Genomic DNA, 23,787 nt, shown 5'->3' on the forward strand with positions numbered 1-23,787 from the left:
TTCAAATGCTGCAATAAATATTAATGCCTTTCCCAGATGCAACCACTTAAAATATATATATATATGTATATATATATATAACAACCTCCCAAATTCTTCATGCAGATGCCCAGTTGCAGCTAAAATTTGACTGGAGGAACCCAGAGAGGAGAAAAAGAGAGATGTGGTTGAACTGGAGAAAAGATAAAAATTCTCGTGTGTGCATCTAAATGAAATTCAACCTAAATTTGGGGGTGATGGGAGGGAAAACCATCACAGTGCAGCATATCCAGCGAGCTCTGAAGGAACTACAAACGTCTTAGCAATAAATCTGAATTCTGCCACGATGTTTAAGTGCTAAAGTCAAAGCCAGCACTTTCAGAGGGGAGATGAGGTGATTTTGTGGGGTCTTAAAGGGGCAAAATTTCCAGCAGTTGAGCTGCTCAGCGATTCCAGAAAGTTATCCCAGGTGGGATAATCCACAACAGATCCCCAAATTGCTGCTGGATAAATATCCTGGGTCAGGAGCCCAGAGCTCTGTGGGTTTGGATGTGTCTGTGGCAGAGCAGTCAGTGGTGCAGCAGCACAGGGAGAGTTTTCTTTTCTCTGTGCTTTTAATGGACAACACCCCCCCTTGGTCTGAATCAACCCAGATTTAATTCCAAATCCACCTTTAATTGTTCGTTTATGCTTGATGAGGATCTAAACCTTGATTTTCTGGAGGCATTTAGCAGAAAAACATCATTTTAGTTCACTGTGCTGCAGAGTTTGCTCGTGGATGCTGTTAAATGTACATTTAGAATTTTGCTTCTCTGTACCTGCCTTTGAGGGGTTCCATTTAGATTTTTTTCCCCTCTGTGCCTGCATTTTAGGGGTGACATTTAGAGCTTTTCCCCCCTGTATTTGCCCTTTAGGGGTTTGTGTCACACACAGCCCTGCAGGATCTTTGCTCTTCCCAAACTCAGCCGTGAGTTCTCTCCCAGACACTTTTTCTTCGCTCGCTTTCCTCATTTTTAGTTCTTCATCTGATCGTTTTTCTCCCCTCAAAGAACGGGATGCAAAGCATTCAAAAAGAAAAAAAAAAAAATTAAAAAAGGAAAGGGGCCGTTTTCCTGATTAATTTGTTTTATATTTTCCCTGGAAGCAACAACTTGTGGATTTCTGTTTGCAGTCTTCCTGCAGGAGAAATCAGCTCGTTGATTTTCGTGTCAAAGTTCCTTCGTTGTCTTAGTTTGGTTCCACTTTGCAGTTTTCCCTTCCCCGGGAACGTCTCAGGGCCACCTTTATCTACCTGCAAATAGTTTTTTTGGGGTATCTGTGAGAAGAGGGGGAGATAAAAAAGGAGGGTTTGGGAGCAACATTTCTGCCTTGAAGCCTCCCGTGAATCTCGGAGCGCGGCGGATTTTTCCTTCGGAAAACATTCTCAGGGATGAAATCTCCCTCCAAGAAAAGAGGTCCCAAATCATTTAAATGAAAGGGGTCACAGGTTGCAGCACGAGGAGTCAGTAGGATTTATTTGAGGGAATATATTCACTCAGTGCTGCTCCCGAGGAAGGAAGTTCTGTGGGATTTTTAGGTCGGAATCCAGGGAGGTGCCCGGGATCTGTCGGCAGGATTGACCCCCCCTGAGAGCTGAGCACTGACACCTCTTCCCTGCTCAACCTGCCCCAGGTGAAGGGACATCCCAGCAGGACCCCCTGGAAAAAAACCCCAAGAGCTCTTTAAATAGGGAAGGAGAAGGAAAAACGGAGAAAACAACAGCAAAACGCACTCGCAGGGAAAAGAAACACTCTCTAAACATCTCATACATTTAAGGGGGGAAAAAAAAGGGGGGATTTTAATTTAAGTGGCTTGCTCTCGGGGTGGATTTTGGGGCAGCTGTTTTATAGGAGGTTTCCTGGGTGTTTTTTGCAGGTTCAGTTGTTGTGGGGTTTCTGAAGGGTTTTGTTTGTTCCGGCGACACACCAACGGGTCCAACCCTCGGCGGTTTCTCTGCGTTTTGGGGCCGAAGGAGCAGGAACACCCCGGGGCCAAGGGGTGCCCTAAACAAGGGAGAGCGGGTTTTTCTGCCTCATTGTCTCGTGGCAGGACTGCTTTGGTGGGTGCTGTTGGTAAACCCAGGAAATATCCATCTTTCTCCTTTAAAGTTCTAATTCAAGGCATGAATGTGTGAGTTCTGAAGGGACTTAGGGACTGCGGTAAAAAATCGTTGTCATAGTAACAGAAAGGGAAATAGGCCTGGCTCACCTGGGACTTTAACTTACTGCAAAAGCTGATTTTTTTTTTTTTTTTAAGGAAAGCGAGGAGAAATAAATAAATAACTTGTTCTTTGTATTCCAAATCAATTCTTCGACTATTTATTTTTTTTTTCCCCCCTTCTAAAGCCGTCTTTGATTTATTTTGGTAATTGAGATTGTTGTGGTTCAACGTGGTTTGTCCTATAAATAGAAAGGAAAAGAATCACAGGGAATATTTTCATTTGTGACAGAGGATGCAAAAAAATGTCTTGCTCATGTCTGAATTTTGAAGACGGGCTCGTTTTGCTTTTAATCCAAAAAATGTGGATTTTTGTGGAGTTTCTTTCTTTATGAAGTTCATAAATTTAATCACATTAATCAAATAAAGGGATGAGTCCTCTCCTCCCTGGATTTGCCATAAAATTCAGTGGAAAATCTCACAGAAAAATTGCTGTTTAATATTTCCAGACTCTCAAATCTCTTGTGTTTGGTGTTGGGTAAGTCACCCAAGAGTGCTGAAGGTTCAACTTGATGAGCTGAACTCTCCAGAGTATTAAAACACATAAAAAAAAAAAAAAAAAAAAGAGGGTGTGACAGGGCAAAAATAATTGGCACCAGAAGTTTGTCCCATGTTAATGGGTTTATCTGCTTGGACAGCATGAGCTGTCATGTAGCACTTGGGGTTGTATTTTCCTTGTCCTCCCTCTAAATCTTGGGGAGATTATAATCTGGATATTTTACTGCTTCTCTGCTTCAGTCACTGGAATCTTCACAACAAAAAAATGTCAGTGTGAGGGAACCTCCTCGGATTCCTCTCTTGGTTCTGGTTTTAAACACCCCGAAGTGGTTTCGAGGCTTATCTGCTGCAGGGTTGCCCTGTTGGTTCTTGTCATTCCCACAATACCATTATCCTTCTGCATTGTTTCGTGGAAAATCCCTCCAGACAGCAAAAGAAAGACCTTGTATGCGAGGGAGAGATAAAGGAAGGGACTAAAATTGTGTGGTCAGACCCAGGGTGGGTTTCAGGCACGTTGGTTGCACTTTACCTGATTTTTTTTTAAACTTCTCTCTGTTAAGATTTGGCTTTATTTGTTTGGTTTCTCTTTTGACATCCTATAAGATACCCCATCATGTAAATCACTGCATAAATCCCTGGCATATGTACTTTAACACAGGACACAACAGCACCTTTCCCTATGGGTAACAGAAGTGATGTGGTTCTTTGTCTTTCCAGATTCTTCTTAAAATTTTTTCTCAAGTGCAATCAGAACTGCTTGAAAACAGCAGGAAACCCAAGAGACATGAGACGGTTCCAGGTAAGTCTTATAAGGCTCAGCATTAACCTGTCTGCTCCTTTTCCTCTCTTCCTTTCCCCCCTCCTCTCTCCTCCACTGCTCATAATAAATATGATGACAGCACACGAGAACCCAGAGCAGGCAGTGCTCGAGTTTTTCTCCATTTGTTGTGTTTAAACCTTTTCCCCCCTTTTTAAATTTTTTTTTATTTTTTTTTTTTTTTTATTCCCCCCTCTTTTTCCACTCCCAATCCCCCAGGGGGAGTGATGTGCTGCACCAACCAGCGGTGGATATTTGATTTGACACCCTCGGGCAAAGCTCTCTCGCATCCAGCTGCCCACAGCAGGGATCGTGTTTGTGATACTTAGAAGCCTCAGAATTTTTCAAAGTAACTCTGTACGTGCTACTCCTCATTTCCCTCCACTCCTTACCTCTTTCCACCCTTTTTTTTTTTTTTTTCAGCCTGCTAACACTCTCATCCCCTCCTTTTTGGCTTCTTTAAAAAAAAACAAAAAAAGCCACACAAACACCCGAGGAGCCAAAACAGCGATGGTCACTTTAAGATCTCACACAGCAAAGCAACAAGCCCCGCGGGACGATGACCCAGCTGCTTTGCAGTGAAATCTGCCACTGGTTTCATCATCCCCGTGGCTGATGGATTGTGAATTCCAGCTCATAAAAACCCAGGAGGAGGTGAAGTGTGGCCGTGGCGGGGAGGGAGAGGCACACGCGGGCTCCCGGCCCTCTCAGCTTTAATAAATAAAGTCCTTCACCTGTAGCTTAGCCCCTATGAAAATGGAAAGGGAACGGGGCAGCCTTTTCCTCCCTGGATGTGCTGTCAGGTGGGAAGGGACGTGGCTGAGGAAAGTGGTGCTGGAATTAACTGCAGTGCTGAGGAAAGTGGTGCTGGAATGAACTGTGGAGAGGGGAGAGTGAGGGACCACAGGGATGCAAATCCGGCGCTTGGGCTACACCCCAAATTTACTGTGTGACCTTTACTGAGCCATTTCCCCTTTCATTTAGTAAATATTATACAAATATACATGCATTTAGTATATATATTTAGTATATATTATACAATTAGTATAGATATTTAGTATATATTATACAAATATAATATTCACTGCTCACCTTGGTAAAACTTCGTGGTCAAATCCAGGAGGACATTTGAAAATCCTTTGTCACCCAGAGCCTTCAAAAGCCACCGATGGAAACCTTGTTCTCATCATTATTTTGTCTTCCCTGGGTCACATCCCTGCTACAAATTGGATTTTATCTCATTGAGGGACGGGTGGTTTTCTTGTAGACCCACCAGGCTTGACAAGGGAAGGTGACATCTGTAGGTCTGGAAATTCATGTTTCATTGCTTCATGTTTCTTGTTCACTTGCATCAGCTTCCTCATTTATTAAATGAAGTTAAAGCTCCACAGGAGTTGACAGAGTTGCTTAAAACTTTCCACCAAAACATGTTTTCACAGACAAGTGATTTTTATATTTTATTTTTAACTTTTGCCGGTGATGAAAAATTCGCGGGAGGTAAATTTTTATTGAAAAAAAAAAAAAAAAGAGTTCAAATTTAAGAGGAATCCTGCAAAACAAAAGCTCAAAAAATTAAAGAAATGTAGGCAAAAAAAAAAAAAATAAAAAGGAGTTATTAAATTTTTTTCTTTTTTATTTGGAGCAGGAAGAAATTTAAAGAAAAATTCCTGACCAACTTAATTTTTTTCACTTGTAGTTTAAAGGGGTTGCAGTGACTTCTTCATTCTGTGTTTTTTAGAGATGATAAGACAGGAGGAAAAAAAAGAGGTGCTCATTGTTAGGAAATTCAGACTGATTTTTTTATCTCAAGTGGCAGTTTCCAGAAAGAAAAAAACACCAATTAATTTTCATCTGCCAAGAATGCAAAAAAAATATAAAAAAAAAATCTGGAGAGCAAAGGAAAACCCATTTTACAGCATGTAAACAGATCTTGTTGGCTCTTGGAGGTGACTGTGGAATGGAATGAAACCTAAATACAGGCTCTTTTTGGGGGGGTGTTGTTATGAGTTTGTAAAAAAATCGTGCTCCTGATCAGCACCTGGGGACTGGAGGCACTGCCACGTTACACAGAATATTGGGTGTCACAGCCAAAATTGAAATTCTGGGCCCAAACACACCTGGACAGGGGAGCAATTCAGCTCTGATTTCAAGCTCGTGCTGGCTATTCCCCAAAACCCCTGGGTTTAAATCCCAGATTTCCATCCCAGATTTCCGTCAGGTGCTGAACTGCAGGAGTTTGGAGCCGATTTTTCGGGGCGGGAATCTGTAGCACCAGCCCTGTCCTCTGTGTCACCTCTGGGCCTCCCCACCCAAATGCAGATGGAGCAGAGCCCCAACAGCCTCAGATTTCCAGGGAAACACGACAGGGAAGCTGGACTGAGGCCTGCAGCCCCACGTGGATGGGGCTGGAATTCCATGGAATTCCTCCGTTCCTCGGCACATCCACCTGGTGTTGCCTGGCCTTGCTTTTGATCTCTGGACCAAAATCAGCACTTTAGGGGAGGAAAAGGAGCTGGGACAGACTCTTCCTCTGGCTTTTCTGCCTTGGAACAAGCCAAGGTGGGAAAAGCTGAGCCAAGTGAAACTCCGCGGGTCTGTTTTTCAGGGATAACTTCGACTCCTCCCACACTCCCAGTCTCCAGGAGTTCATCCCATTGGAGTTTCAGTGTGAGAATCTCAGCTCAGACCCCCGAATTAACCGAGATCAGGCAAAACCACCGAGTTTAATTTTACTTTCTGTCGAAAGCAAAAATGTCGAGGGGACTTTTTTCGGATCACGAAAATGAACCCTCTGAGCCAAACTGCGAAATTCCTGAGGTTTTGATTCCTCCTTCAGGCCCCTTCAAAGCCGGACACGGGGCTCCACGAGCTTTGTTCTGGGCTGCAGAGGTCAGTCTGGATAAAAAAAGACACAAAAAAGCCGCTTGATTGCTAAAATTTGACACTTTGGGACCAGCAGAGCTCCCTGTTCCAAGGGAAATCAGCCGTGATGAACAGGAAAGACAATAAGCAGAGACAGCTTGTTTTCTGTCTGCCTCCTTGGTTCTAAGGATAGAAGGATGACTTCTCTGGATACAACCAAAGTTAAGAGTGTTCTTGAATGCTCCAGTGTCTTCTGCACCCTCCTTTTTTTTCTTTTTAATTGATTTTTTTTTTTTAATTTGTTGCGTTTTCGCATTTTGAATTTTGGCAAAGGCTTTTTTTTTGCCTGCCTGCCGTCAACCCCCGAAGTCAGAAGTGGGGGAAAAAAAGAAAAAAAGATTCTTTTAAAGGATTAAGGGTCTGTTTGCACACCAATTTTCATTTTAATCATCAGGCAAAGTCATTAATGTGCAGAATTGTTTATTAGGTTTGAAAGGACAGTTGTACCCTGACCAGCACAGGAATATGTGAGAGAGAAAAATCAAGGTGAAAAAGCACAGGGCAGTAGGTGCTTGATCTGTGTTATGATTTCATTCCTTATGTTTCAGTCTTGGGCCATATCTAAAACCTGCACTGATTTTTTTGGTAATGAATTAGTTGTACAGGTGTTATCATTAAGGCCCCCCTTTTCCAGGCTTTTCCAGGCACTTCACTTGCCTTCTGCAAACAGGCTTTTGCAGTGATGCTCAGCTGGGGATGTTTTAATTCCTACCTGTGTTCTTCTGCAGAACAAAATATTTTCATTTTCAGTGGAGTAGTGCTCATCAGGAGACACCTAGATATTCTTTTTTAAATTATTTTAGTGATTATTAAACAAAGCAGAAGAGATAATCCTCACTTCAAAGTTCTAATTTAAATTACTACTCAAACCTGGAGCTGAAAAGGTCTCACCAAACCCTTTTTTTTTTTTGCTCTTTGGAGCTTGAACGAAAGCCCAAAGCTCAGGCTTTGTTGTTGAGACCCAAATATGAATAAGAGACATGGAAATAAGTGCTGTACAATGCATCCTATTGAGTTCTTCCAGCATGGAAGAATGGTTACTCATGGCTGGAAAAGTGTCAAGTCAATGCTTCTGATTAGAGATGGGTGTGAAGCTGCACAGTTTGGGCTTGGTTTGGCTCATTCCCAATTTTCCAAGGCCCTGGGATCCGCTCTCTGAGCCCGGCCCAAACCTCCCTTGTAGACACATGACAAGACCTCCATATTTTATGGCACAGTTGCAACACATTCAGCTGAATTAAATGTTAGATTTCACTTCTACCACGGTCATTTAAAAAAAAAAAAAAAAAGAAAAAATAAAAAGGAGAGTGGGGAGAAAAAGGGGAGGAAAGGTTACATTAACACTGCACTGCAAATTTAATCCAGCTCCAGATGCCTGAAGAGGTGGGGTTTTTATTTTTAGTATAATTCTTTAGTTTGGAGAGCAACACCAGCTGCTTTGTGATCAGGTTAACTCCTTGAAATTTGCTTTGATATTAAGTAGAGCTTCAAAGGTACGAGGAAAATCTGTTACCTTTCCTTTTGTTTTGTTTTTTTTTTTAACCAAATACAAATATTTTTCTGCTGTTGAAAAACATGTTTTACCTCAGAAGTGAAGGAATGTGTGATCATTATTTTAGTGGTTTTTTTCCTCCTGTAGCAACATAATTTTGTTGTGAATCACTGTTTCAATGCCAGTAAGTAAAAAAGGGAAATCTTTCTAGAACTATTTCCACGGTTATTTTCATGGCATGGATGCACAAAACCCACAGAGATCGAGTAATATGAACATATTGTGAATTCAGCTGGAGTAAATATTATTATTTATCAATTAGAGTATTTTCAAGTGAAACCTTTTAGTGGAAAAAGGGGGTAAAAAGCATCCTGAAATCACCTTTTCAAACACAGTGCTGACTGTTTGAGTTCAGCTACTCTGCAAATCTGAGTTTACACAGGGAAATTTAGTCTGTGCTGTATTCTCAGGGAAGGATTCTCCCAGGACTGGAATTTTAAAAAAAAAAAAAAGAAATATTAAAACTGATTCCCCCCCATTTAATGAGGATTTCTCCCGGAGAACTTGATTGAAGCCCAATGACACTTAATGGTAACGACCAGTGTGTGATGGGGCCAATAATTCCAGGGGATTAAGATGAGGCACTTCAGCTAAAATGCTTCAGCTGAGACCTGGGGATCACACCCCCCACCCCTGTTGAGTGGGAATTCTGCTTCCTCCAGTAACACTGGGATTAAACAGCTCCTGGCAGAACATCGGTGCTAACACTGGTCAGCTCTGAACCAACACGCTTTTGTAGGAACAAAAAGAGAAAGGTCAGTAATTGCCCTCTGTTTTCAGCAGAAAACATGACATGGAATGTTTCCTGGCAGGTACAGCCCCCCCTCTGGATGCTCCAGGGGGGAAGAGAAAGGAAAAATAACAAGGTGTATCCCCGGGGAGGTTTCCTTCCTGACCTCCGAGCGCTCGGCTCAGTTCATCATCAGGCACGTGAGCAAAGCTGGCTGGGGCTGGGAATTCACCCAGCTCTGCTCTGCCACAAAGCACCGAGGGCTCTGTGTCAGCCAGGGGGATGGAAGATGATTAAGAGGGGTGGGGTGAGCCCGGGAGAAAGGAATGTGGGCTGGGAGAACCGAAAAGGGGCGGCGGGAATAAAACAGAACCGGTCCGAAGCAAAATCCCTTTTGGGACTGATGGGGAAGGAATGGGCCAGAGACCCAGATTTGGGCATGGATAGGGACCACTGAGCTGTTAGAGGTGAATACTGCATGGATTGATCATCAGGGGAGACTAATTTCCCAGGTATAGATGCCAAAATACACGCAGCTGGGATCAGCAGGGCCTGGGCTGGGGGGAAAATTTCTTCATCAGGTGGTGACTGACCCAGCAGAAGGTGCTGTTATTTTAGATTCTGTGTGAGGAAGGGAAGGACTGACTCAAAAAGGTCTCAAGGAGCTAAATTTGCTCAGATCTGCAGCCTAACTAGCCTCTGGGACAGTGAGTTCCCAGAGCTGTGCCTCACCCATTAAAAACAGACCACAGAGGAGATCCACTGTGTCCCATCCTGCCAGGAGAAAGGAGGGTGCATTTGTACCATTGTACCCCCCTGATTCCCTGTTGGATCCAATATCCTGGTGTAACCATAGTAAAAGAGAATGAAAGTGCCACTGGAGCAGCTGCAGGAATGGTCCTTGAGGTGAGAGGGGCTGGACAAGAGCTGGGCTCCAGAACTTCAGGGACATGCACTGAGAAGGGCTGGAGCTGCTGTCTGAAAAGATCCTCAGGTAAGACAGGATGGGAAAGAAGAATTTTTGAAGCTACTGTTAAATCTAAAGTGACTAGGAGGGAATTTAGGCTTTAAACCATAAATACCCCAAGCCCCAGGACGAGGAGGCTTTAAAACAAGAGGAGTGCCAGAGGCAAAAGCTCCAAATGGTGGAAAATGACTTTCTAAAAGCAGCTCCATGGTTTGGGTGTCTGTGACAGCAGGAGACAAGGTGGGGGTGACCCAGGATCTGTCTCCTAGCCCTGTGTCCCAGAAACTTTGGAGACCCCAGCCTGCAATGGAGGCCACGTGCACACTTTGTCCCGTTGGCAGCAGGCTCAGGGGGCTCAGGGAGGATTTCCCAAAGAATTCAATGGAAGTTTGGAGCAGAGAGAGGCTCTGCTGGCATTTTCCACGTTGTTTATCTTATTCCTAATCCAACTATGAAGCAAACACATCATATCCAGGCTCTACTCCTGAATTACTCCCTCAACCAAAAAGCCTGTTGACATCAATGGCAACTCTGTCCAAGTGCAGGCAGCAGGATGAGCCCTGACATCTTTCCTTCCACTCAGCTGGAAAATAATAATAATAATAATAATGATGATCATTTTTTTAATCCTCATAGTAGTTTTTTGGGGGTTTTTTTTGTTTTGTTTTTTAAAGTTAAAATAACATGGTGCTGCGACTGGAGAGTTACAAGGGAAAGTGCATCAGGAATGTAATATTGTTTCCAGATGTACAATGTCATAAAGAATTTTTTCCACACTTGGAATGGTAACAGGAATTTTTTGAGAGAGATCATTTACACAGTGATGAGATATGTTACATGTAAGTCAATGCCTGTATGCCTGGAATGTTTGCACCATATGTCTAAATAGGTGTCTGTGACTGATACAGCTTTAAAAATACATGGGGAGGTGTATTTATTTGCATATCTGGGACTGGAAGAGGAGCACTCAATAGAATATGGAAATACTGGGACAGTGTGCAGGTGGGGGAGGGAAATTTGCAGTGTCCAGGTGAAGGTTTGGAAAGAAATCCAACCCCCTGAGCTGTGCAGGGAGGTGAAGGAGGGGCAGTGGAGCTCAGAGAGCCCCAGTTTAATGTGCTAAAGGTGGTTTGTCTGCGTGTCACGGGGGGTGAACCCTCCTCGGGGGTTCTGAGCAGGGGTTGCCCCCCACAAATCCACCTGGGAGACACAATAATGGGGAGATCCAGCACAGGCATTTCTCCAGGAGTGCTGGGGGATCGTTGCTTTGGGTCTGTGGCCTCACAGACCTGCAGGTTGGCAGAGAGAACTTCAGGGCTGCTGAGAACACAGGTGGAGCCCTGGAAGTGCCTCGGTGCTCCTGGAGATGGGATCTGTGTTTGGAAGGACAAAGGAACAGCACATTGCCCTCTCTGCTTCTTGCTTGGTTGTCCTCTGAAACTCCAGCAGGGGTGTTTGACCCAGGTGGCACAAAATCTTCAGTCTTTGTGCTGTTCGTGTCCAAATTTGGCTGCAGTGACCAGAATCCACGGCCTACCTGACATGTTTGGTTGTTCTCAGATCATTCCCTTAGGGTTAACTTTTCCATTAACCCCTGATTTTAGAGAAAAGACCCTCAACTGAATAGGCAAAGACGCCAAATTTTCACACACAAGCAGTGGTGCCACCAGAGCAGGAGAAGAAAAACCCACCAAAGCCTTTTCCCAGCGATTTGCTGCGGGCAAAAGTGAGAATTTAAATCTCCAGGGAAGTTTGCACATCACCTTTCATCGGCACTAAACACAGGGACCTTAAAACAAGGGGCTTGGACTGTTTTACGACGTTGGGAGAACAAGTGTTATTGATAAATACGTGTTCAGAAGGGTATTGGCAAAAAATGCACAGAAATGGTTAACAAGGTAATGGTAAGAAACGTTGACCTTGATTTGTTTAGCTAAGATGTAAAGATTTTTGAAGGTCAAAGGTGTTCTTGTGTAGTGTTTTGGAGTCTAACTGTGTCTGACCCTCTAACATTAAGCTGCTGTGGCCTGCAGTTTTGAAGAGTGAAGCAAACCAGGGGGAAAGAGGGAAGGGGGAGAGAACAGGAAATGGAGTGAGGTGTTTCAGGAAGTTGTCAGGAGTTGACTGATTGATTCCAGATGGAAGGGGTCACCCTTCGTGACCCAGGAAATACTCACTGGGGGAAAGCAGTTGGCTTGTGAGAGGGAAGGGCCTGGGAGTTAGAGACCATAGTGGAATGCACATTCCTCTTCCTTTTATCCATAAAACATTGTTTTTTAATCTTCAGCATGAAACTATTGTGTCGTGATCTCCACCAGGCAAGAGGGAAAGGCTGGAGCAAAGCAAAGAAGTTCAGCCCTTTTTGCACCCACGGTCTCACAGCTCTCACTCCCCACCACTGGTGATGAGTTGGGTGGAGGTGCTGTGGCCACCACAAAGGGCTCTGCTGGATTTCAGCAGGACCTTGGAGAGGACTGCAAATAAGAGCCAAAACTTTGGGTTCAGATCTGAACTTTGCACTCATCCTGTCCCTGCGACGTTCCAAGTGGCTCTGAGCCTCCTGTGAGGAGTGGGAGAGGTGAATCCAAATGGAGCCACACCTGGACAGAGGTCTGGAAGTGCATCTTCCATTCCTGCTGGATGCTCAGCACTTGTCTTCTGGTCTGCTCAGGCTCTGGGGATCTCTACATCTCTTACCAAAATATGGACCTTGTGTTTTGCACAACGTTTACACCCAAATGATTATTCAGACACCGATCTCTGCTCTCTGTGAGCAGGGACAGGACCCTGGAAGGGCTGGAGCTGTGTCAGGGCTGGTTTAGGAGGGACAGTAGGGAAAGTTTCTTTCCCCAGAGGGTGTTTGGGCACTGAACAGGCTCCCCAGGGTTTGGTCACAGCCCCAAGGCTTCCAGAGCTCCAGGAGTGTTTGGACAATGCTCTCAGGGACAGGGTGGGATTTTGGGGTGTCTGTGCAGGGTCAGGAGTGGGATGGATGATCCTTGGGGGTCCCTTCCAGCTCAGGGTGTTCTATAATTCTAAATGTGTACACTCAGAGTCTGCCTATATTCTCAGTCTCTCATCCTGAGAGTGTGTGGGTGTGTATTTATCACACAGAGCCTCGTGTGGGTGAGTTCAGACCCGTGGATATTACACAGGGCAACTGTATAGAAATGATCACTTTTTATTTACATTTGGTTACAATTTAAACACTTGTCGTAAATATTTCAGACACTGGAATAATTCAGGGCTATTCCCTTGTTGCCACAGTGCTGGCCAGTGAGAGATTAAAATTTATTTCCATTGTTTAAGGGAAAATAATGAAGTGCATCTGAGTGGGCTCAGCGATGTCATGCGGGAAACGTTCCCTTTGGATAGAGACACACTCCACCCTAATGTGCAATGAGGAAATCAGTTGGCACACAAAAGCAACACATTTTGTGACAAGAATGCTTGAGAAGTATAAGAGTACAGCATGACAAGAGCCTTTTGGAATGAATTAAAGTTGTCTTGAGAAAGAAAGTGTTCTTCAAGCTCTCACAATCCCGGGGAGGGCAAGGTTTCTCCTCTGTATGCTGAATAGAGCTTTATCAGCAACTGGAGCCTGACATCCTCTTACCTGGACTCTGACAGCTGTCTCTGAAAATCCATGAACTCACCCAGGGTTTGATTTTCCATAGCTCTGACTTTCTCTAGGTGTGTGGTGGCATGAGCTGATTTACACCATTAAGCTGATTTACACCATTAAGCTGATTTACACCAACTGATGGTCCAAACTTGAATGTTTCAATAAGACACATCTTCTTTCAGGAGCTAAACCACGGTTTGTTCATATTTCCTAAAAGTCTGTGGCTTAAGGGTGCACATATTTCTGGATTGATGGGGATTTAGAGCTTTGGATATTGTAAAAACTAAAGTGGGATTAATTAGCATCTACAGTTACTTCCTCTAAGAATTCAAATGCTACTGGAGCCCAGTCGTGGGGGCTGAGGTTTAAAAACTGCTGCTTGAGTTGGAGTCCTCGGGCTCAGATGATTTTCAGGAGGCACTGATATGTCAGCAGCAGGTTTTAGTTGGTTTTCATGGAGCTGCAGGCAGTGGAGCCCCGTCTCCAGGCAGATGCAGGTCCATTTGCATGAGTGTGCCAGAAGCAGATGGCTGGGAGCCTGCAGGAGGATCCCAGGGCACATTGCTGGGCTGCTCTGAGCCCTGGTGTACACAGCCCTCTCTGCCATCAGCAATGCCACAATGCACCTCAGCAACTGAATTTAGGGCCATCTGCAGTGGCTGGTTCATTATACAGCCAGGCCTTTATATGGCCCTCAGGATGCTGTGTTAAATGGAATTAATGCCCAGAATGAAGGCTGAAAATATTTCCTCCCCTTCCTGCCAGGGTGTAAAACCCTGCAGGACGTGGTGCTGTTTTCCAAACGGAGCGGGGCTTTGGCTGAACTGAATAATTAATACCTAAGAAGGCAAATCTCGAAGCAAACTGTTTACCTGCCTCCTTTTCCTTCCCTTTCTCAACATCCAGGTTGTGCTATCAACAACAGTGAACGTTGATGGGCACGTGCTGGCAGTGTCTGACAACATGTTTGTTCACAACAACTCCAAGCACGGCCGGAGAGCGAGGAGACTCGACCCCTCAGAAGGTGGGATATTTGTCTGGAGAGCAGAGCACGAATGAATGCAAAAACATCTCCCCCCTTCTTCAGCTTCTATTTGTTTTTTGAGGAGGGAAGGGGAGCCAAGGGGGAACTGCAGACCCTCAGGGGGTTTAGAGAAGGAAGAGGCAGGAAAACAGTGTCTACTGCATGCAAAATGTGCTCCTCTTCACATCTAAGAGACTGGCTCCCCCTCCCCCTCCAATTTATTAATTAGCATGTGCTGCAAAGATGAAAAACACGGAAAACACCGAGCAACCATCGAAATTTCAGCCTTCTCATTCAGCTGGGATAGATTTGATTTCAGGCAAATTAGGCAACATGACATCTTAGTTAAACAGAGCCGCTGCAGCACGAGATGTGTATGAAAAAGTGTCACTGGTTCCCTTAAACAAACTCTGCACGGAGCAGAACGATGCACAGAGGGAGCTGACACTAATTGATGGGAGTTTGTTTGGCTAAGCCAGGCTCATGGCCTGCTGCAGGATGGGTTGGGGACTGTATTAAAGCAATTACAAACCCTCGTATCTGCTAAGCCTCAAAAAAAAAAAAAAAAGCCCTTCCTCTCCCTCTGCCTCTCCCTGTACGTTCATTCCTGACACATTCCACCTCCCTCACGCTCCAAATTACTGGAAAATGCTATCTTGTGTCTGCTTCTCCCTCCCCTGCAGCCAGGGAAAGTGAGAAGAGCTGGTGATGTTAGTAGAAAAGACAAGCAAGGATATTATTTCATTATAATGTTTTGCTGCCCCGCTTCTTAACTGTGCCCTGTATCAACCTAAAAGAAGAATTAATGAACTGGAAGAAAATGATTGAATCAGTAAAGAATTCAGAGTGGTGTTAATTCTCCCCCAGCGGGCAGTGAAATGGTAGAAGGAAAATCCCAGGATTCCTAGCCTAGGAAGCCATCCAGTTTTTCCTTGACTGATTGGATGTGATTGACTGGCTGTTCAAAGGAGTCTCATGTTTTTGGAGCACTGCCAAAGTTCCCCTCCACCTCTGACCCTGTCAACATTGGGAATGGAGTGATGGATTGACTTTGGTTATGGCCTGGAAACCATATTGGGTTCCTGATGGGATGTATAGTCCAGAGGCCTTGAACATATGGAAGAGAGAAGGAAAAAAAAAAAATCTACTCTATAAAATCAAGAAAATGATTAGAAATTGTCTCCTGATAGGAATTGGAGGAGACATTTGATATTCTCATATCGTTTTTCACCCATTGATAAATTTAACAAACCTGACTCTGCCTTTTTTATTTTTTCCACAGGGTTTGTTTTTGTGGGATCACATGTTAATGAATGGGTGCTGGGTTGGGTTTGTTTTTTTTTTCTTAAACAGCCTCTGCACAATCATTTAAGCATTTCATTTTTACACTCACTACAGTTGGCCTATTAGGCTTTAATGACACCATGTTAAGTGCCAGTAATGAATAGGCAAGTAATTAACACTTGCAAGGCAGAAAACACGCTTTTATTCATTTATTTATTTATTTATTATTTATTTGCTGGGGTTTGTGGAAGGGTGAAGCAGCCTTCATGGGTGAATGGCTGGAGAGGACTTGTCCTAGGCCTTTGCCAGCTCTGGGAATTCAGAAATTCCCAGGTGTGGACGGGTGAAGCTGCTCCTGAGGCTCCCAGGATTTCCCCGTTCCGCTCCAAGGATTTACACCCAGCGTTCCAAACAGCTGTTGGGGGAAAAAAAAAACCCAAAACAACAAACAACCAAAAAGCCCTCCTAAGATGATGCTCTGGTGTCCTCTGTGTTCTGTTCAGCCACCCCCTGCATCAAAGCCATCAGCCCCAGCGAAGGGTGGACCACGGGCGGGGCCATGGTCATCATCATCGGGGACAACTTCTTCGACGGGCTGCAGGTCGTGTTTGGGACCATGCTGGTGTGGAGTGAGGTGGGTAGAAAAAGCCCTTCCCCGAGGAGGAACAGTGGTGATCCCTGTTCCAGGAGGTGGAGTGGAAAGCAGGCCATGTTAACCCGTGGGGGGGGAATTTGGGGAATGTGTTTTCCTTGCTGTGGGATTTTATCGGGGTCAACTGCTCAGCGGGAGCCAGAGTGGGACTGAACAATTCTGGGCATCTGGAGACAGGTAAAGGGAGAGAAACAAAGAAAGAATTCCCTCTGGGTCCAGGATAAGCCAGCATTTAACCAACTGGCTTAACAGTACAAGTTTCCTGATGAGAATTCACCCTAAAATGTGTCTTCTTCTCCTGAAGGCAAGGAACTGGACCAGATGTGTCACTTTGTGTGTCCTGCACAGGAATAAAGCCTTTTAACTCAGGCCTGTGATGGCAGAACCAGGGGTAATGGCTTTAAAATGAAAGAGGGATATAAGGAAGGCATTTTTTTAGGATGAGGGTGGGGAGGACCTGGTACAGATTGCCCAGAGAAGCTGTGGCTGCTCCATCCCTGGAATTGTCCCAGGCCAGGTTGGAGCAACCTGGGCTAGGGGAAGGTGTCCCTGCCCGTGGCAGGGGGTGGCACTGGCTGGTCTTTAAAGGTCATTTCCAACCCAAACCTTTTTGTTACTCTGATATTATTCTGTTATTCACTCACAAAGTAAAAGGGTGACACAAACACCTGACTGTGCCCCTCCTGGTGCCATTCCAGCTCATCACCCCTCACGCCATCCGAGTCCAGACGCCTCCCCGGCACATTCCCGGCGTGGTCGAAGTGACATTATCCTACAAATCCAAACAGTTCTGCAAAGGTGCACCAGGAAGGTTTATTTACACAGGTAGGTGACTGATTTTGGCTTGGGGGGGGGGGGCTGGAGCTCTCAGCTTTTTATTTTGGTGTTTGGTGTCGACAACTCTCAGCTTGGTTTGTGTGTTTAGTTTTATTTGTCCTCTTGCTCTTTGAAGGCCACTCAGGCAGTTTGGATGTGATTTTTCCAGATTAAAGCTCATGTTGCCAAAATGTGGGTCTGCCTATCAGGTATTGAGTGTGCAGGAACATGGTAACATTGCTCCACGTTCTAGAAGTTGTTTCATCCAGAACAGTATTTATTTTACATTCCTCTCTAGCTGGGGAGAGCCTTTCATTTCCAGGATAATCTCAGGGGACCAGGAGAGCATCTTGTACCAAGAGAAGCTAAAAGAGATCAAAACAAATCTAGGGTTTTCTAATTCTTAGGTGGATTATCAACTTATTTAGAGAACATGATATATGGGCATGAAAGGAGAAATCAGGTGGCACCAGGGTGACCAGAAGTGACAGTGATGACATGCAGTGTATGCACTAAAATTCCTGAAATTATAAACCATGGCTGGAGAATGTTGAGTTCTAAAGGATGGATTTATCTCTGAGTTGAAGGACTTCCAAATCGTATTCAGATTTCCCAAAAATGGAAGGATTTATCTAATTTTATGTAAGCTTCTTGCTGCCCACGATCCTCGTGAAATACACTTTGTGTATTCTAAGTATCCATTTTTAAATCATAATTTTAACACAAAAATGATGATGAAGGTCCAAGAAATTTTTCATTAAAAATTTGAAGGTAAAAACTTTGCCACCTGTTGAATGAATTAGTTAGAATTTTCCCAAAAGTGGAAAAATTTGAATGAAAATCCGACAGCTCAGGAGTTTAGAAAGAGTCAATGATATGTGAAGATTCTGTTAGTGTTTTATGCCATTTTATATATCTAAATTAGTGTATTTATGTATTTATTCATGCAACTGCCACATCTAGAAACCTGCAGCAAGAATTAAGTCTACAATTACAGTTATAATTAAGGAAATATAAGTTTTTGTTATAATAGAGACCTAATCCACAGTTAATCAAAAGTACTGAAATTATATCCATTGACTGGAACTGATTTTGAGTCAACTCAAATTGAGTAGGACAAATCAAGCCTGTGTGCAAATACCTTTAGGTTTCAGCACCTTGCAGGTGCTTTAGAGGAAGAGATACTATTACTTTGTCAGGTTTTATGACAGATTTAAATGTAAAATTCTTCTTTTTCTGCTCCTTGAGGCCTTGCCCTCAGTGTCTTCAACACTGAGCTGTTGGTGCCTGTGCTGAAAGAGGGTTAGAATAGAGAAATGTGTCATAAAAATATCTATTCTTCTATGAAAAAAGAAAAGTCTTATTATTGTTGTAAAGCTGTTTTAAGTGCAAGACTGATCTGTACCATCCAGGGGGGAGTGTGAGTCAGGCCAGTGCAGCTCTTTGAGGTGTGAATTTGAGACCTTGCACACAAAAAAAGGAGGTGAAGCTGCACACAGGAATCAGCAGGAAAGAAAGTTAAACACCCTCTGCCTGTTTTCCTGCTGTCCCTGGCACAGGGATGTGTGTTCCCATCCTCTGAGGAGCGAGTGGGTGCTCCTGCCATATGTTGAGGAACACCTCAGAGGAGCTGCTGGAGCGAGGGTTTGGCCAAACACCTTCCCAATCTGTCTCTCCAAGAACCTACAGCTCTCCCACCACGGCAGGGAGCATGAGAAACACAGCTCTGAGGTAGAGCCTCACCTGGGTAACTAATTCCCCCAGGCTGGTGCTGCTAATAGCAATAAAAACAACTTCTAAGCTAGGAAAATAACAGGGTGGCTTTTCCCCCCCCTCCCTTCCCTGTGTTATCAGGAAACCACTGCGGTCCTGTGGACAAATGGGGGCTTCAAACAGTTTGAAGCCATGGTCAGGCAGGCAGAGCCCTTCTGCTTCCAAAATCAGTGGATCCTGACCTGGATCAGGAACAGTGTGGCCAACAGGAGCAGGGAAGTGATTCTTCCTTGGTGAGGTCCACCCCTGGAGTGCTGGGCCCAGCTCTGGGCCCTCAGTTTGGGAAGGATGTGGAGGGGCTGGAGCAGGTGCAGAGAAGGGCAACGAGGCTGGGGAAGGGTGTGGAGCACAAGTGCTGGGAGGAGCAGCTGAGGGAGCTGGGGGGGCTCAGCCTGGAGAGGAGGAGGCTCAGGGGAGACCTTCTCACTCTCTGCAGCTCCCTGCCAGGAGGGGGGAGCCGGGGGGGGTCGGGCTCTGCTGCCAGGAACCAGCAGTAGGACAAGAGGGCACAGCCTGGAGCTGCCCCAGGGCAGGTTTAGGTTGGATATTAGGAAGAAATTCTTTCCAGAGAGGGTGCTCAACCATTGGAATGGGCTGCCCAGGGAGGGGGTGTAGTCCCTGTCCCTGGAGGTGTTTAAGCAGAGCCTGGATGTGGCATCAGTGCCATGGGCTGGGAACCACGGCGGGGTTGGATCAAGGGTTGGACTTGATGATCTCAGAGGTCCCTTCCAACCCGGCTGATTCTGTGATTCCGTGATTCTATGATTCTCTGATTCCATGATTCTATGATTCTCTGATTCCATGATTCTATGATCCTAAGGCTTCTTCAGAACTCCCCCAGCTTTCAAACTTCTTCCCCACTTTCTGTCAGATTTTATCAGAAAGGCTGTGGAGCATCAAAGGTGCAGTTCCAGCACATTCTTGGATGAAATCTCAATTAATCCCTCACTGGAAGAAAGGGTGAAGAGCTCAACCATGTTATCAGACAGCAGAGAAGTTACCAGCAGGTCAAGCCTCAGGAAACCGGGTTGTTTAAATGGCACTGCCCACAGAGTGCACGTGTGCATTCATAGAAAAATATAAATAGCAAAATATACTCAGCTGGAGCACAGGAGGGCAGCTATTTGTTGGGTAGAATGTAAAAGACAAATACACATAAAACACTGAATAGGAAAGTTCAACAGATTTAATAATTCTTGGTAGTGTAGACTTGGGCATCATAGCAAAAATCTGGTCTGTTGGGTTTTTATCATGATAATTGAAGTTTATTATTTTCTTGATACTTTAAGTGTTAATAACTAGTGTAGCTACCTCTATAAATGAGATTTTCTCCTCTAAATAGCTTCAGCTTGCACTTGGCCAAACCCTAAGAAATGCAGACATGGAACATCAAGCCCAGGAGACTGAAAAGTGTGAAATCCTACAAACTAAAAGCAGGGGAAGATGTAGTTCTGTCAGAACCAGGAACAGCAGCAAGAACAAGCTCCTCCAGTGTTATCAGGGTCATGTTGTATCGAGTCCTTCACAATTATCAAGTGCTGAGGTGGAACCTCTGATGAAAAGCACAAAGGGTCAAGTCATGTGAAAAACAGAGAGTGGGTGGCTGTAGGTACTTCAAAGGCATAAGAAGAATAATTATTCATGTAAAACCAGAAGGTTTATCAGGGCATCAGAAATGGGCAATCAGTTACAGAAAGACATGTGCTTCTCTTTTATGTGTGAGATGTTGCCACAGAAGGATGAAGATTAACCCCTTGCCTGTGGTTGTACAGGAAAAACAGACAGGGAAATAGGTCTTACAGGTTCTAGTCATGTCCTTTAACTGCCAGAACACAACACTCTCCTAAAAGATGGAAACAACAGTGATCCCAGTATTGTATCTATGCCCCCAATATTTAATATACAATCAAATATTTATGTTCGACCCGATTATACTTGAGCTTTTCTTTTACTTTTTTCTTCTTTAAAGAGTCACAGGAAGACTGTTTGAAGAGGAAAATGACAAACTGTTGAAGAGATGAATATAAAAATTAGGTATACATTTCAAGGGTAAATCTAAATGCCACAGTGGAGCTGTTATGGGAGCTCATAATGTGTATTTATAATGGGCTCCTGCAAAGTGTGCTGTGCTGGCACTGCTGCAGTTACGGGTCTGTCAGCATTTCCACTCCTCAGGGTTATCACTCAGGGTGCTGCAGCTCAGCCATCAAACTCCTCTCATCACCAGAACGGGCTGTCTGGACTTTTCCACAAGGTTCCCAGCTGGAAAACGTCTCGTAAGAGTGAAGCCAAGGGGATCCTGCAGGCGTGTAACGATGTCCTGGAGAGAACAGGCAAAACCTGCAGAAATGGCTCGTTAGGTGCTAATGGCAGCTGCTGAACCAACGTCAGTGCTTAAGTATATCCTTAAAATACTTGAAATGAGAGACAAAGAGTGCATTTTTAAATCCCCACAGCTAAACTTTCAGTCCCCGTGTGCACCTTGATCCGGGAGAGCGCAGGTTGGCACAGACCCGTCTCGATGTTCTGAATTACTTTTCTCCCATCAGCTGTTCCTACAGCAAGAAGCCATTTTTTTTCTCTGCTGGTAATCTTTCAGTAGCCTCATATTCTGCTTTTAATACTACACAAATTCAAATTCTCTGCTGCTGTAAGTAGTTCCATTATAGTTCCCCTGACTTTAATAACACATCGGTTTACGCCAGCTGAGGGCATGTCTTGCAGGCTTTCATATCTCAGGTTTGATCACAGCTCTGCATTTACCTTGTCACAGGGATGCTAACCTGGAAATGTGTATATCAGGGAGATTTGGAACATAATTTTCCTTGCTTCAGCAGAAATCCTCCAGGGGTTCCCTTGTCAGAGCAATGCAATATAAAATCATCCGTGGGAAAGGCTGGGCTCGGGGTTGTGCTGTATCAGACTCTGTGCCAGCCTCCAAGGATAGGAAGCTACTGGTTTGCTTGTGAGAAGATTTGAGGAGGTCTTTTGGGAAACAACACTTGCAAGGATGCAGAGAGCTCTGCAGGTTGGAAGGGTGAGTGCCCTTGTCCAGAACACAGCTGAGGTGACAGCAAACATGTGCTCCTGCCACTGCCTTAACCTGGGAGAGACAGGGGGAATAAGAGATGTACAACACCTGAAGGGGCCTGCAGGAAAGCCAGAGAGGGATTCTTCATCAGGAACTGGAGTGATGGGTTCAAGCTGAACCAGGGGAAATTCAGGTTAGATATATGAGAATGGTGATGCCCTGGCACAGGTTGCCCAGAGAAACTGTGGCTGCCCCATCCCTGGAAGAGTCCCAGGGCAGGTTGGAGCAACCTGGGCTAGGGGAAGGTGTCCCTGCCCATGGCAGGGCATGGAATGAGAGGATCCCTAAGGTCCCTTCCAACCCAAACCATTCCATGATTCAAGCTCTAAGGCCACAGGTGCCTTTTCTCTGTTACCTCTTTGAGCTTGGGCATCCCCCTGCAAACACTGCTCTCCCTCTGGGTTCAGGATATTCCTGGAGGTCTCCATATTTCATTTCCTCTGCTTGCCCTCTGCTCTGCTTCGTGGAGCAAAGCAAAGACAAGCTGCAGAGCTTTGCTGAGGTGCCTGAACGTGACCCTTTCCCAAGGAAATGTCTGCCTTTCCCAAGGAACGTGGCCCTTCCCCAACCGGCGGAGAGGGGGAGAGAGAGAGCACATCTCCCAAGGCAACATCAGAACGAGCTGTCACTCAGGGTAAATTGTGCAGATCTTCATAACATCATCTTCCTTCAGCAGTCCTATGTGCTTTGATGTGTGGTGAAATAATTAATACTTTAAATGTCAGCACTGCTACCGTCGGGTGTCGGAGCCGGTCCCCGTTGAGCTGAGCTGGGCTGAGCTGCTGAGCAGGTTTTGCAGCTCCAGACAGGTGTCATGGCAGCAGTTGCTCAGCTGTGAGGATTTATTTTTCCTCCCATTCCAGCGAGTCACAGCGTATTTAAAATGAAAGCATGGGTTTTGGAGGGTTGGGAATGACGTAGAAGGGGAAGCAGTGCTCATAATCCATTGGAGCCTCGAATAAATAAAGTCAGTCCGTGGCACATTTAGACCCCTCCCTAGTGCTGACCTTAACAAACCTGGGGTTAAAACAGTAATTCTAGAGTGAGGTTCGTGGGCTCACTGACAGTTTAGTTTATTCACAAGGTGGCTGCTCTTTTTTGCATACATTAGGTTGTGTCATGCCCATTTTTTTAATGTTCTGGGAAGTTCAAGAGACCCCTCGAGCCTAAAACACTGGGTATAAGGGTTGCCAAAGGGATTTTTGCTGGGGCTAAATCGGTTTTCTGGGGGGTTTAATTTCAGATGTTTGTTTTCCAGACCTGCTTGTGTGTCAGTCCCCTTCATGGTCCCTGAATCCAGGAACCCAAAAGCACTGGGATATAATTTTGGCATATTTCTGTCTAATACACTGATAAATCACCCAGTAGCTCTTTTCTCAGTGGAAGTGGCATTGTGGGGGAGCTGTTTAAACTTGCTGCTGGATTCTATAGCAAGGTGTCATTCACTCCCATAAATGCTGCTTTTTAGCAGGATTTCACAACAGAGATATTTTTGTTTCATTAATGAGTGAAACTAGTAGCAGGCAATTTGGTTGCAGGCTGTACAGAAAAGCTTTGTGCTGAAAGACATAATATATACATTGATTCAGAAGGGCTGAGTTCTTAGAACAATTCAGCACTGTCAAGAAATGATTTGCTTCTGTTTATCCATCAGGATGAAAATCTCCACGCCAATCCATTGGAAAAATGTTGGTTGAACAATGGCCAGTTTCTTCTTCCCAAATTAGCATTTTGCCTATTCCCATTAGCTATTTTTAGTGAACTATGTACACAGATATATGTTTGGATTCCTCTATGTTTC

General features: G+C 44.8%; 1 protein-coding gene across 3 annotated transcripts in view; it reads left to right on the plus strand.

Moving 5' to 3' along the window:
- The window catches only part of EBF2 (EBF transcription factor 2), a 144,195-nt gene that overhangs the window by 96,534 nt on the left and 23,874 nt on the right, over window positions 1-23,787 (plus strand). For all 3 annotated transcript variants that reach the window (XM_032712739.1, XM_032712740.1, XM_032712742.1), the window contains exons 7-10: window positions 3,451-3,532; window positions 14,253-14,370; window positions 16,158-16,288; window positions 17,005-17,131. In XM_032712739.1, the coding sequence (XP_032568630.1) occupies window positions 3,451-3,532; window positions 14,253-14,370; window positions 16,158-16,288; window positions 17,005-17,131 (458 nt within the window). The remainder of the gene's footprint in view (window positions 1-3,450; window positions 3,533-14,252; window positions 14,371-16,157; window positions 16,289-17,004; window positions 17,132-23,787) is intronic.

Source organism: Chiroxiphia lanceolata, chromosome 28 (genome assembly GCF_009829145.1).
Source record: "Chiroxiphia lanceolata isolate bChiLan1 chromosome 28, bChiLan1.pri, whole genome shotgun sequence".
Lineage (NCBI taxonomy): Eukaryota > Metazoa > Chordata > Aves > Passeriformes > Pipridae > Chiroxiphia > Chiroxiphia lanceolata.